Source organism: Rosa rugosa, chromosome 3 (assembly GCF_958449725.1).
Source record: "Rosa rugosa chromosome 3, drRosRugo1.1, whole genome shotgun sequence".
NCBI lineage: Eukaryota > Viridiplantae > Streptophyta > Magnoliopsida > Rosales > Rosaceae > Rosa > Rosa rugosa.
The window spans coordinates 36,795,672-36,810,208 of NC_084822.1; the positions used below are offsets into that span (position 1 = coordinate 36,795,672).

Consider the following 14,537-nt stretch of genomic DNA (forward strand, 5'->3'; position numbering starts at 1 on the left):
ACTAACAGAGAGGGAATCAAGGAATCAGTGATTACCATCAATCAACACGATTACGGATCAATCAGCATTTGATGTCATCATTGTAATTGATATTTCCGTTGTAATTCTCTCCCTATATAAAGGGACTATGAAATGAAATGAGTAGACCAATTCCAATTCTCAATTTACTTTTACATTGTTCTTTTTTTATCTCTATCAATTCAACCACGAAGAATTTTGTGAGGGACGTGTCTACATATATTTTTGGTGTACTTTCAATGGCGGAACCAGAAAATGATTCTTGGAGTGACCGAAAAATTAGACAATTATAAATATTTTTAATCTAGAATTTTTTTTTTTGTTTTATAATGTGGATGGATCTAAAAAAGACTTTAGTTCTCAAATAAATAATATATCGATTTAAATCTAATTAAAAGGAGTTGATCTTGGATTTTAATTAGTAATAACTACACCAAAATATTCAATGAACTTAGTTTAAGGGATCTTCTCAAAAAAAAAAACTTAGTTTAAGGGAATTCCAAATCGATTGTTTTTCTTTTATTTTTATATTGGATGATGGAGCCATATATAGGAATTAATTAATTTTACTTTATTATTTTAAGTAAATTATAAAAGGGCTAAATACAAATTACTACCCTGTGGTTTAGGTCCAAAATCAATTCAGTCCCTGAACTTCCAATTTCATCAAAAACACCCCTGCACTTTCAATTTTGATCTAATAGGTCCAATTTGTTAGTTTTCCGACAATTGAGTTATTTAACTTGTTAATGTGGCTAATATATGGCCTATGTTTTATGATGTGGTGTCGAGGTGCTCTGCATAGTCAATTTAGGAGTGAGTCCTACTATTAAAAATAAATAGTTTTTCAACAAATAATCCAACTATAACTTGAACCCATAACAGAATATTAACAAATTGGACCTATTAGATCAAAATTGAAAGTGCAGGGGTGTTTTTGATGAAATTAGAAGTCCAGGGACTGAATTGATTTTGGACCTAAACCACAGGGTACTAACTAGTATTTAGCCCATTATAAAACTATATAGGTAATATGAGGAAATTAATTACTAGCCTTAAAGACATCGACATCAACTAACAATTCATTTGAATGTTATTGTAATATGATTGGCCAAAAAAAAAATTTAAATGTTATATTAATGAGAGAGGTAAGATGACTATTCCCGTCCTTGACTTAAAACACCAAAATTGGCCAAAATTATCCTATTTATTCCAACAACAAATTTTTATTCCCACTTTACCATGTTTAAAGCAAAATAATTAACAGTTTTGCCCTTGACTTAATTAATTTATTACACGTCTCTCTCTCTCTCTCTCTCTCTCTCTCTCTCTCTCTCTCTCTCTCTCTCTTATCCCTCTCCGATATGCTCTCTTCACCTCTCTCCACAAACGTCGGCTTTCTCTCTCGCAGGTCGCTCCAGTCTTCTTCATCGACGACGTTCTCACAGGCGATAGCGACGACGATGAGAGCCTTCAAACCGTGCCTTCTTCTGCAACCGGACAACGAGGAGCCGACGACAACTCAAACCTGCAACTTCTTAAGATTGAAGAGTTGATTGGTAAGGCTTTGAGGCGGTGGAAAGACGAGCGCTCCATGAATCACCGTCCATGATTTTATATCTATGAATTTTATTTGGGTTTTTCGAATTGCTTTGCTTCGATCTCTCGGATTCAGAAAGCCAAAAAATCTAATTTGGGTACTTGCAAGTTTATTAAATCTCCAATGAATTTGTGAAATGAGTGATTTTTGGTTTCTGTATTTGGGTATTTGCGAGGAAGAAGAAATGTGTGGTGAAATGGGCATAGTGAAAGCGAAAGGTTACTGGGGGCAATAAGAATTTTACAACTCTTTCTCTTTGTCCGTTATTCTGTCTCAAAAGGCCGACATCCTTTTTTGTTTTTTTATGTAAAATGGGGCTGAAGACTCAGAAGGAAAGAAAAAAAAAGAAAAGGTTTTATCAGGGGCAATAGACGTCTATTGGGGGGGCAATACTTTTGTTCATAATGTAGCTAGATTGAGCGTTGAAGCAAAACTGAGCTAAAATAGTGAATTTAGTGGTTTTTAAGATTATGACGAATTTCAATAAAGAACAAAGTCAAAATCACAAGGAAAGCCTGGCTTTTGGAGAAGAAACGTGAAGAAAACTAGAGGTAAGCACCAAAATAGTGAAGGAGCGAGACGCAAAAATGAGCAGAATGGAGCAAGAAAAATTCTTGCGTACGTCTGACCAATCAGACACCAGAAATTTTTCTCCTTATTTCGAAACTGTCCCTGTTTTTTAAAAGTGCAATACCCAAAATACCTCCTTGCTGGGCACTGATTGGTCAGCCGCACCGCCACGTGGTGCGGCTGCCCCACGCAAGAATCTCTCATGGAGCAAAGCAATTTGGCAAGTCACTGGATTTTGGCCGCCCACCTCTCTTCCCGCAACGTAAGGTGCCAACCATTAATCACCTACCTAAGATCCAGGTCATGGGTTCGAGTCACATGGGGGTAGGAGTGAAATCATTTCATCCTCTTTAAAAAAAAAAAAAAAGGTGTCAACCATCAATCACCTTGAGTGCTTATACATGTCACCTCCTTCTATTTCCTCCTAATGTTTTCTAATCCTATCCTTCCGATTTTCCACCCAAGTGTCCTCGCAATGAACTTCCTCTTCTCACCGAAAACTCTCCACTGTTCCTTCTTAGCCAATCACAAACCACCTCCTCATCAAACATAAATCTGATTTTGACCTTCCCCCCATGCTCAAGGCATGTGAACACTCCATTGTTTTTTTTTTTTTTTGGAAAACTAATGAGGATTAGGCGATGTGAACAATGTGAACACTCCATTGTTAATTCGAAGCCAAATCCAAAGGCTCTCCTTCACCCAATGACCAAAATTCTTCTTCTACTCTTTCTTTATCCATATTCAAGTCTATTCCCCAAAATTCTAGCAAGCTTTTCTTCCTCTCTACTCCACCTCTTCCTCTTCTACATTCTTCCCCATCTCATAGTGCTTCATATCCCACCATTCCTACACCATTTCCATACCATTTCAAGGAAGATTGAAGAAGGGAACCTCAATGCATCATCAAGGGAACTTCAGATCATCATTCACAGACTTGTGGTAGTTTGAGGAGCCAATTTATGGTTGTTCATGGTAGCTACTTGTGGCTTCCTATGAATTCTCCTCACTTTTTCTATTTAGTTCGATGTTCGTTTGTGTGGTAACTAGATGTATAACAAGTAGTTCACCATTTTGGGGGCTAGGGTTTAGACCTGGCCCAATTTTGATTATACAGACCATATATTGAGTGATGAATACAATTTTGATGTTTTGAGCATATCCCATGTCTAAAATTCTATTTGTTATGCTTGGGTAGGAACCTACTCAACCAATTTGTGTGTTTGGCAATGTGGATGTGAATCTAGTCCGAAGTCGGTAGTCTCCTAAAATTCATAGGCAATTGATAATATTATACCATAATATGGGACCCATGGCTTGCTTCAATTCCTAATTTCTAGAGCTCTTTGACCTCTTTCCTTATAATTGGTGATTCATGACTCATAGAATGGCTCGAGTTATTGATTAGAGAGTCAATCTTGGCTGACATGAGCAGGGTAGGTAGAGAAACTTAAGGAAACTGAATTAGGCTAGTATTCATAGTATGACATTAGCACTTGGCTCATAATTAAACTGAAATTGGTCAGGACCCAATCTTCATCAAAAGCTCATTTACACATTTCCTACTCACTTTACGTATCAAAGTTCTTTTCAATTTTTCAATTCTAGCAATCTTGTTTTCAAAACCATAATCTCAAATTTGACAAATCCATTGTTATATGTGCATAATGTGAGGATATTTCTTCTTGATTTGGATGCATTGTGACCTACGATAGATTACCAAGGATCGAAAACTCTTCTCTAGTCCCTTGGTTACGATATTTTTACTGTAAATACTTCAACAATAAAACGATTACTTGCCCTTGCATATGGTGATCATCATCGAGCCAAGTGTCCTTTGAACTTAATTATGACCTAGGATAAAACTTCTTGAGTCATTGACACAAGATGATCCCTGTCTCGCGCGGGGACGACGAGTTGTGATCTAGACTAAGTATTATTTGAACTCATGGCCTACGATAGAATTTTTTGGATCATTAACACAAGAAAATAATATAATTGACTGACCCGAATCTCACGCAGATCGACGAGTTGTGATCTGGATCATTCAATTATATTATTTCTTTTTACTAACTGACAAGGCTAGGGGAATATGTCTCCCAACCTAATGGATGCTAGGGAATACGAATAATATGAAATGTAAATGTTTAGGAGGTAAAATGAAATTTATTCGATCAGTAAGTATGTATGTATGTGCATCCACTGATGACTTGTGAACCACTTATGGAAACAGACCATTGGAAGCTAGAGGACCAAAATTAAGGTCGGTATAAGCAAAACTCATAACCAAATCCAGAACTTGATCAAAATTAACTGTTATTTGCATACTGATCTTATTTAAGAAAAATGTGTACGACCAACTGTAATAACTTGCAGAATGAAAAACCATCAAATCCTAACCCCTTCCACATCGTTTGGTACACTTAACTTACTTTATTAGCTACTTTAATAGTTCCCCTGAACTAACTTATTACAGTCTGTATTTGAAAGTCCCCTACTCAATGGGAGGAACTAGCTAGGCGGTGTTTTTGGATCCTCTTCTCCAGTGGTTATCTTCAGTTCTTCAATCTGCCTTGTAATTTCATCATTCAAGGCTGCCAGAGAGAAACATAAACTCTATTAGTATGTTCATTGTAGGCGTTTACCTATCAACTAAATAAAAAGGTTCCTAGGCACCATATAGCACAAACAAAGAAATAATAAAGAACATCACTTGCCTTGGTCCTGTTGTAGTTGTAGAACAGTGTGGTCGAGAGAGTTTCTCAGCACCTCGTTTTGAGATTGGAGGATGTTAATATCTCTCTGCTCAATCAGATAAGAAAAATCCCAAAATTTTAGTTGTGGTTCACATAATAAGGGACAATCTAAGTGTGATGTTTATCATACATTCGATCTAAGTGTGATGTTTATCATACATTCGTTTACATCTAATTAAACCAAAACTACAATCTAATTGTACCAAAATTACTATACTGACACCGAAGTTATCACATTTATTTTATACTATTTACATATAATTGAACCAAAATTATAACATTAACAACTAATTGTTGACAAACTTGTAACAACATCCTAGATAGAGTAATCAATTCAAATAATAAAACTAAGATTACATAAAAAATGACTCATATTACCACAATGACAACAAATTTGTTGTTACATATATAGTGTGTATGACATACATGCAGGTAGAGTAAAATTTTCCAATTAGATGCTCCTCTATACTACTAAAGGACGTAATAAATAGTTGATTAACCTGCGATGCAGCCAGCTGAGAGGATAAATCAGCTCTAATAGATTCCAACCTTTCAATCCTGCGTACAATCACTAAAAATAAATAAATAAAAAAAGTTTTCAGTTTTCCAAGCTTTGTAACTTGGCGGCCAAAAAGAAACAATAAAAGTTGTGTTCAAGCCCTGTATAACATACTGGTTAGTTCTATATCCACGTCATCATTCTGGGTTGAAGTTGTACGACGACACATGCTTCTTCTTCTGCCGATAGAAAGAGTTAAGACTCAGAAAACAATTACAGATCATCAAATCGTTTATATCTTAGAGCATTTGGCAAAAAAAAAAAAACAGCAGCTAACTATTAGTATCTGACATACTGGGAAAATTAGTTTGTAATTATATCCCACTAATTAGGATTAACCTGAAGAATGTTAATTTCTTACAAACTACAAGACCACAAGCATACAAGCAGTCCATAACCTGAAGAACTTACAAACCACAAGTATACAAACAGTCTACAACAACCATCTTTTTGTTACAAGCAATTGATAAAACTCGTTCGATTTAAACCATCGTGCAATCTTTAATTTAAAAAAAAAAAATCATAATAGTAATATCCAAAACGTTTTATTGCTTACTTGGTCACACGAGTGGTGGCAATTCCCATCCGGTAGATGAGAGGAGAGTCTAGCGGGAATCTCTGCTGATATGTTGTGTTATCTTTGCGGCGGCGCAATGTGGATTCGTAAAGCCCTACTCTTTTTTTATACTTCATTTTTCAGGATACGTGGCATCGTCACATTAAGTTCTACGTCATTATTCTTTTAAGGAAACAATGTGACGTGCATAGCGTGGTGAAAATAAATTGTGATACATTTTATATACTCGAAAATAAATTGTGATATCTAACATTTTCTTTTAAAATAGGTTTTAGATGGAATGGAAAAAATGTGTCCTTTATAAATGGAATGTCTTTCTCGGCCTTTGGTTAAGGCAGAATTTGTTAGAGGTTATGATACTATTTGTTCAGGAATGATTGCTTGGGGGTTATGGATATGGGCGTATGACACCACTATTTATACTTGTATGATTTGTTTGGGCTAATTTTCTTTTTTTGAACTCCATCTCATTCTTGAATGGGCTTCAACACATGGTTTCCTAAATGAAAAGTCACTGTATTATCACCCCACCAAATACACGCACCCCATATGATTTGTTGGAATTATGACATTGGGGGAAAATGTGTCATACTCATACCCAACATTTTTCTTTCGACCATTTTTCTTTTGAAATAGGTTTTAGAAGGAATGAAAATGCTTGTCCCAATTTAGGTAAATCAAATGTACTTTTTGTCCTATGAAATGTGGAAATATTATTTGGGGTTTTGACAATTCAATTTGGTCTTGTATGATGCTATGAGCTATCCAAACCAATTTTCAATTAAAAGAAACGAACAAACAAAACAGGAAAATGATTTGCTTCTTCAATGCTAGTGTCCACAATTTTTTCTTGGTGGACTTTCTTGCAGGAAATCAAAAATTATGGAAGACAAAGGATTGCCTATTCATGGGGATGAATGAATAAGGATGCTTGTTATTAAATAACGTCAATACAAAAGAGAGAGTATAGCACATGAACACTACTCTTATTTTCTAAACCACAATTTTAATTCGAGAATAACAGCAATAACAACCAAGATAGCAAGAACAGCTCCATATCCAGCATTCCATCCCGTTCCTTCATCTCCCAAATGGATTCCGTAGAAAACATTTGCAACTGCAAGAATAATCAGAAGCCTTCCCACGCTTTGATGGTACCAATTCCAGTATTTTCGTGCTTTCGATACCTTATTTGGTCGAGCCAAAAATGCCATCACCTACATATTTGTCAGACTCTCAATAATCAGGATATCATTTATCAGATAGATATCGAATCATGTCCGAAAAGTGCATTTTTGACTAAACACCGTAACAGAACATGTCAAGTTCTGCTAGCTAGCGTGCAAATGAAAACAAAGAGTAATGACAAACCTGAAGACATCCAAGCACAAGAATGAAGATACCAAGAGCTTTGTGGGCGGAGACATCAGCATTAGTCTTATTTTCTAAGACAAATCCACAAATGACACCAATTATTCCAAACACAAATGCGAATGATTGGATGCCAATATGAAGGTAAAACCAAAGTGGATCATAGGACTTTAAGTGACGAGCAACTATTATTCCAATTATCATCAGAATGCCCCATCCAAGCATATTCAGTGCTCCGTGGCTCCTTCTTAATCTTGTATATGGACTTCCTGTGCTCGATGTTTGACCTGTTTCAGTTCCAAACAGAGAATAGTCATCCTTTGAAATAAGATCTTAGTTTTGCTCAATCTTCATTTTCCATTACTACGAAGCCAGTGAGGTGAACCCAACAGATATCAAATAAGAAGAAAGGCAAGGGACTTTAGTGTGGACATCCTCACTTAAACTAAAGCTTGATGATCAAAACCACCCTCATATATATGCAACAGTTTTTGGTTACTGTAGTTAGCTTCGTATTATGAAGACTTTTGTCTATCTATACACAACAGTTTTGATCTTTTAATCACCATTAAGGCATTACCAATGAAAATCCATAATTATTGACTGTTGAATCAAAACCCAATCTCAAAGTGATTAAACCACTTAACTTTCAAGACGAAGTGATTAAAACTCCCCTTCTAGAAGCAGAAAAGATATAAAGTTCATTAGTTGTCATGTCACAATCACCTTGAAGTATAAGACTATGTGGTACCTATGCATCGATTGGTCACTTGGTTCTCTTACCAATTTCAATCCAACAATTTCTTATATCCCTTTATACTAGTAACAAAATGAAGAGCTAAAACAGTGATCACATTGAATGAGGTGGACTAACCTGTAATGTAATTTATGGTGGTGGAGACCTTGTCAAAGTGCTCTGTCAACCTGTAGTTAGGTGCAACAGGAAGCAACCCAGTTGGGCCAACTGAGTATATGAGCCTACTTTGTGGTTGGTCAGCCACCAACTGGAACCCCATGTATACCGTGGAAGACTGATTTGTGATGAAGGAGAAGTTGGTAAGAACTAGGTTCCCTTTGTCAACCTCCACAAGGTCTGATGAAGTCCCACCTAAGTAGTACCGCTTAATTACTCCTCCCTCTGTTGAGGACACCCATCCCACAATCGCACTGGACCCTGTCATCTGGCCATTGCTTGAGAACCCCATTGCTATGTAGGAATTTGCTGCGGGTGCTGAGAGAACAAAGGTCCATGTTCCTGGTGTGGTCTGTGAGTACTGCAAAAATGTATGTTTTCATAATAGCATCAACAGCTTGATCATGATTATATGGATGTAATTTGAACATAAGGAAATGCTCTCTTGTCAAACAGTCTGGCTAGTTATGTTTTTGAACTGTTAATCTGAATTCATAAGATTAACAGTTTGACAACATAACATATTAGACCGTGTCTGAGAGAATGAATATGCAACATAAATATCTATGAATCATGGAAGAGAGGTAGGTGGTGACTTACTCTGAGGATGTAACTCTGAGAATCCCAAACAGCATGGCAGTTGAGGGAAGCTGCATCAAAGGGCAGATTGACATTCTGGAGGTTTAGACTTGAGCTGCAGGAATCTGTTTGGGAATTCACTATGGCTGTTAAGCCAAAAATGGTGATGGTGATGGTGATGAAAACTATGAATTGGGAGTTTTCTTTCATCTCTCCCTTCCTCCTGTCTATCTCTCTCTGCCTTTGTTTCTAGGTGGTGGGCTAAAGCGGGCCAAGTAGTGGGTGATCATTTTAAATTTTCAATAAATGTCGCCTAGGTGAAGTTGACAATGATCACCATTATAATAATGATACAATAAAATAATTCAAACCGTTGCTCAATGAGTTATACCTTGTGCAGTGACAACCCAATTACAGTACACAAACTAAAGTATTAGACTTTTTCATCAAGCAAGCACCAGGAACAAGGTTGTCATCTTGATTTAGAATATTACTTTGCAAGAAGCCAAGTTGAGATTTGTGACACAAGGAAGAATGGATTCAAAGCTTATGATAATGTACCCATATGTCACAGTAGCATTACGCACATAAAATATTGAATTCACAATTTTTAACCAGATGAAATTAATTGCATTTTACATGAAAACTGTTGTTCGAAGGACCTGGTCGGCAAGCATTCAAGGATATGCTTGATAGGTTTGGTAGATATGACCTACAGGACTCAAACCAAGAGGAGCCAGACTGCCAGAAGGTCTGAGCAAGCTATGATCATGGTATATCATTTTTCTAATAGAAAGACCAACTTTTCTCTCACTTTTTTCTTGTGTGTGTAATTATGTAATGATTCCATGGTAGAATACAGCAGTGAAGTAGAAACCAAGATTATAAGGGCGGCATAACCACCTACACAGAAGATATCTAATAATGTCTGTTAACACTACTCAAAGACACCCTGTGGTCTTTTCCTTTTTTCTGTTTTATACCTCAAACGTATTACATTGTGTGTGTGTGTGTGTGTGTGTGTGTGTGTGTGTGTGTTGAGAGAGAGAGAGAGAGACCATTTCCCAAATTTTTATTTTTGTACCTGAATTTACATAACGTCCTACAGTACAGATGATGAAGTAGACCAATCTTAATAAGAGGAATGTTAAGCAGGTTCCATTTTTGTATCTGAATTTACACAACATTTTGACCATACTGGTGGACTACAAAGTTAGTGACATTGCTTAAGGAACACCCATCAATTGAATTGAGCAATTTACAACCTGTCCACCCACCAACCCACCAAGACCTTAGAGAACATCCTCAGGCACCCATGAAACCTCACTTTCCACATTGCCAGCCCCTGAACATAGAGAACGTGTAAATAAAACTTGAATATACAACTACGAAAATAAAAAGTTCCTCTATAGGATAAAATCAACTATCGACAGCACTCCAACTTCCAGATGATAAAAGATACTCATGTCTGTATCAACCAACAATAAAACCCAATGCTGTTGAGACCAACACTAAGATAGCCACGAAAGAATCGACTGGAAAGAGGTATTTCTGACCTCAGAAAGTAAAACGGAGGGCAGGGCAAGCCATGAATCTAGGCTATTTAACAGATAGGTTCCAATTTAACATATTTGTTTGGGAGATCTAGTAAAACCTAGAAAACTTGTTAAATGATAACATTAAGGGTTCAAAAATGATTCACACACTATTGGTATGCACAAATTGCCTGGACACACAAACAGTCACAACTTTCATATGGTTAGACTTCAAGCTTGTGTGAAATGGTGACAGGCTTAAAAGGACAGGTAGCTCATAAAAGAAAGTCGAGGAAAGATAAGAAACCTAAAGCACAAATACTTATACCAGATTTAAATCTAGGATGCAAAAGAATAATGACAGACCTCAGCTGTACAATAAATCTACAATCAGATAACTACAATGTAAGGAAATTTACCCAGTGATGCATATGCTGGTAAGCTGATGTAATTGGGACATGAGCTACTAGAAAATAACATGTCACTTGAACTGCTAGATCCACCCACACAATCCCGGGGCTGCAATAACACCAATCAGTTAATTACATAAGAAAACCACTGCAGAACATAGATCATAATCCATAGTCGACCGCCGAATTCTTCAGTGCCTATCTCAATATACTCAATCATCCAAATGATGCTAGTTTTCAGTTTTTTCAGGAAATGGAGTAATTCAATCAATGAAATTCCAGCCACAAATGCCTCAAGTCAGAGACACTGACAATATGTACAACCACCACATATATGGAGTTTTGACTCCTTGATCTACAAGTGTAGAATTACTTTGAACTTCTACTTTATTATAGACGATATGAGATTGATTCTGTATAAGAGTCTAACCTTGAAATCCTTGTAGAAGCAAAGATGAAGTTCCTCCACAGCACCATTTCTGCAAACCAACTTTGGGGTTGCATGGAAAGCATTCTGAATGGCAGAAACAATGCCTCCAAGAGGATATTTTTCAGTATTAGAAGGTACATATCCTGCTTCATTCAGGACTTTCTGCACACAGGGTAAGAAACTACCATTACATATCAATACATAAATTTGCTATTACCAAATAAGAACAAAATGACATATATGCATGAAAAAACGATTCTTACAGCAGCAATTTGAGATGCAGTATATGATGAAGAATACGAGCAGAATATTTTAAGTCAGGATTTGGAAAGTGGTTCAAATAAATCTAGACTTTTATTATTAGGATTATTTCTTTAGGATTCTTTTAAGCATAGGGATATTCCTAGTTATTCTAGAATTAGCTTAGCCTCCCTATATATAGAGGCCTTTATAGGCTTTTATTTCCAGATTGAAGATTAATAAAATTGAAAGCTTTTGCTTCTCTCCAGGTTTGTGTGATGCAACCTAACCTTAGGTGTGATGCCTAGAAACCCTACTGGTGTGATGCTAGTAGCCTATCCCTTCCTGAATTTCCTTACTCTAAATCCCTTTTCTTTCTAACAATCGAGACTGCTGCAAATAAACCCTAGTTCTAGAGTTCATCAGTATATTAAAGATACAGATCATCACAAGAACATGTGTATGTATGTCTCTATATTCTCCATGAATTGCAATTGCAAACATAACATAGGGTTGTGGAAACACTTAAATTAAGTGAACTTCATCTCACTCACAGATGTCCCATGTTTCTCAATAGAAATTGGCATTTGCAGCCTATCCATAATTTTGCGATTCACACAGAAAATGGTGTTATTACTACAACTGCCAGAAAAAAAAAAAAAAAAAGACACTGATTCTGTTCACTGAGCCAAACTTCCCCCACATTCATGTTGTATAACTATGCAGGTATTTGCATATCTTATATTGAAGTCTGCCTTGTAATTAGTATACACAATAACTAATAGAAGCCACTGTATCTCAAATTGTAGAGGTACAACTATAAGTTCACAAATCTCACGCATGGATAACAAGCAATCAGACAGTTCTAGTACCTTAAAAAAGAAGAAATAAAGGAGATTCTAACAATGTGCTATCAATATTTCATTCTGTTATGAGTATAACCAGCTCAGAATTGATGTACAAATTTCAGTATCTGAAACTTACTGTGACGTTGTATTTAAAATACACATTGAGGGTCGTCAAAAAGTAGTTGTATTCATCTCCAGTTACTGGAGCGGAGCAAGTCCCATGCTTCTCTGCAGGTATCAATGAAAAATGAGCAAGACAAATGCCAGAATACAAACTCATCATGCAATGCATTTCCAATAGAAACATGCTTTTTCAAAGTAACATTGGATGAGCTGCCATAGTGATCTCATCAGTCTAAATTCAATATAATTGTTGCGAAAACCAAATAAGTGCCCATTCATTATAAATGATGATGAGAAAAGATGAAGATGATTACCCCACTGCCGTTGTAATATCCCCCAATTCAGTAATCACAGGAACATGAGAATGAATAAGAGTTAGACCTCGGTTAGGGTCATCAAAAATTTTAAGAACAAAATAAGTCAAAATCTGAGGACCACCTCATGACCCCAAAATGATCCTTTTCCACCACGGCAGGATGATGGTTTACCACAACTTAATGATGGCCAATATTTCTCCAAGGGGTCAAGCAATGTTGAGATCTACAAGCATGAAAAGAAAGAGCGGTGAGATTTAGACACAAAAGCTACTTTAAGTATCCAAGGGGTAAAAAGTTGCAACTGCTGAAGCATGGATACATGTTAAGATGCTTCCTAAATTAAAGACCTGTGAAGCCCAGCTCCCCTTGTCAGAGTTGATACAACATAGAGCATGGGTTATAGAATTCATCATTCTGTAAAGGATTTTCTCAGGTATCTACAGCCCAAAAAAAAAAATATGCACACAAAATAAAAAAACAGACCTCTTTTTCATCAAAACTCTTCTTTGTGCAACAGGCAGGCCAGCTTCCATCATTGTAGTCAGGCCACAATCCATCTGCCACACACACACATCGAATACCAGTTAAGCCTATTCCCATATATATAGAAAGACTCATGCATAGAATATCCCACCAAACAATGACTCTGATCATAAGTCAAACACAGCTCTGAAACCCTCCTTTCTTGGATTTAATATGAGATTCCAAGACACTAACTGCCCATTTCCCCAATATGTCTTTTAATGAAAAATACGCTATATCTCTGAAAACCCAGAAACAGTATGCGAAAAGCAGCTACTTACTAACACTTGCAGCGTTTTCAAAATTTCAAGAACAGAAATTTAAATTCCAGTAACATCAACATACAATGTCCCAACTTGCAAGCAAAAGATTCAAACTTTAAGAAAACAATCAACCCAAGTCATGCTTTTCCATCATTACAATACATCAAAACCACACAAAACTTATCTCTTTACTTACGGATTGTGAACACAGCCGGAGAATTTGAGCTGGAATAAGAAAAAAAAAAAAAAAACCAAAAAACCAACATCAGAACCAAACCCAATCCGTAAAACCAGCAAACTCAATCAAACAAACGATCAGACACAAACCCTCGGCAGCAGGCGTTGTTGGGGCAGCAATAACGGGTGCGTTGACAGTAAGTTCCAGGCCATTGTAAGGCCAAGTTAAAGTAATCAAACTCTCTCTGCCTTGGCCTTCCTCTGCTTCCAATTTCAATCCCAATTCCAGATTGTTTGGCTTCAATCAGACACAGCGAAGCCGCTACTAGTATCAATGCAAGTGCAGCAGAAGAGGCCAGTTTGGCAGAGAGAACAGCCATATTTCCAAGGAGGCCTGTGGAATTGCAGATGGGTCTGGTGGGGGTATTATAGGGACGGACAGGGGTATATTTGAGATTGCGTGTTTTGGGAGGACAAGGAAACCACAAAAGGCACGCCTTCCCCCACCTCAATTATTTGCGAGCTTTCATTGTAGTTCGTAGCTCGCGTCTATCTGTTTGGTGGCAGTAACGAACTAACGACGTTAACTGCTAACTGCAACTCGGTTTTTCTTTCTTTTTTTGACTCGTCTGCGCGCACGCACTTTACCCTTGTTTGGGGGTTTCTGTTTGAATTAGGGTTGTACATGGTTCGGGTTAAGACTCGAACCGTCTTTGCGCCGAGATGTTC

The 14,537-nt window shown here is 36.9% G+C and overlaps 2 protein-coding genes across 2 annotated transcripts; both read right to left on the reverse strand.

The window, feature by feature from the left end:
- Positions 1-6,994: 6,994 nt before the first annotated feature.
- On the reverse strand, positions 6,995-9,861 carry LOC133741209 (cytochrome b561 and DOMON domain-containing protein At3g07570). The gene is made up of 4 exons (XM_062169145.1): positions 8,965-9,861; positions 8,326-8,725; positions 7,452-7,738; positions 6,995-7,297 (listed from the first exon to the last, which is right to left on the reverse strand). Exons 1-4 carry the CDS (start codon positions 9,151-9,153, stop codon positions 7,067-7,069), a joined length of 1,107 nt encoding a protein of 368 aa, XP_062025129.1. The 5' UTR covers positions 9,154-9,861; the 3' UTR covers positions 6,995-7,066.
- A 142-nt stretch (positions 9,862-10,003) lies between these two features.
- LOC133741211 (ribonuclease 2) lies at positions 10,004-14,233 on the reverse strand. Its single transcript, XM_062169148.1, has 9 exons — positions 13,959-14,233; positions 13,828-13,856; positions 13,330-13,403; positions 12,968-13,069; positions 12,844-12,847; positions 12,543-12,634; positions 11,319-11,480; positions 10,898-10,997; positions 10,004-10,288 (listed from the first exon to the last, which is right to left on the reverse strand). The coding sequence occupies exons 1-9, from the start codon at positions 14,186-14,188 to the stop codon at positions 10,236-10,238; spliced, it is 846 nt and encodes a 281-aa protein (XP_062025132.1). The 5' UTR covers positions 14,189-14,233; the 3' UTR covers positions 10,004-10,235.
- Positions 14,234-14,537: the final 304 nt, after the last annotated feature.

Bases quoted from the DNA above. Each gene is read 5' to 3' on its own strand.
- LOC133741211 (XM_062169148.1), bottom strand. From the start codon at position 14,188: ATGGCTGTTCTCTCTGCCAAACTGGCCTCTTCTGCTGCACTTGCATTG. The intron at 13,857-13,958 runs GTTTGTGTCTGA...TTCTTATTCCAG, and splicing joins AACAACGCCTGCTGCCGAGG to CTCAAATTCTCCGGCTGTGT. The intron at 10,998-11,318 runs GTTAGACTCTTA...GTGTTATTGCAG, and splicing joins GCTTCTACAAGGATTTCAAG to CCCCGGGATTGTGTGGGTGG.
- LOC133741209 (XM_062169145.1), bottom strand. From the start codon at position 9,153: ATGAAAGAAAACTCCCAATTCATAGTTTTCATCACCATCACCATCACC. The intron at 8,726-8,964 runs GTAAGTCACCAC...ACATTTTTGCAG, and splicing joins CTCAGAGTTACATCCTCAGA to TACTCACAGACCACACCAGG. The intron at 7,298-7,451 runs GTTTGTCATTAC...ACAAATATGTAG, and splicing joins TTGTGCTTGGATGTCTTCAG to GTGATGGCATTTTTGGCTCG.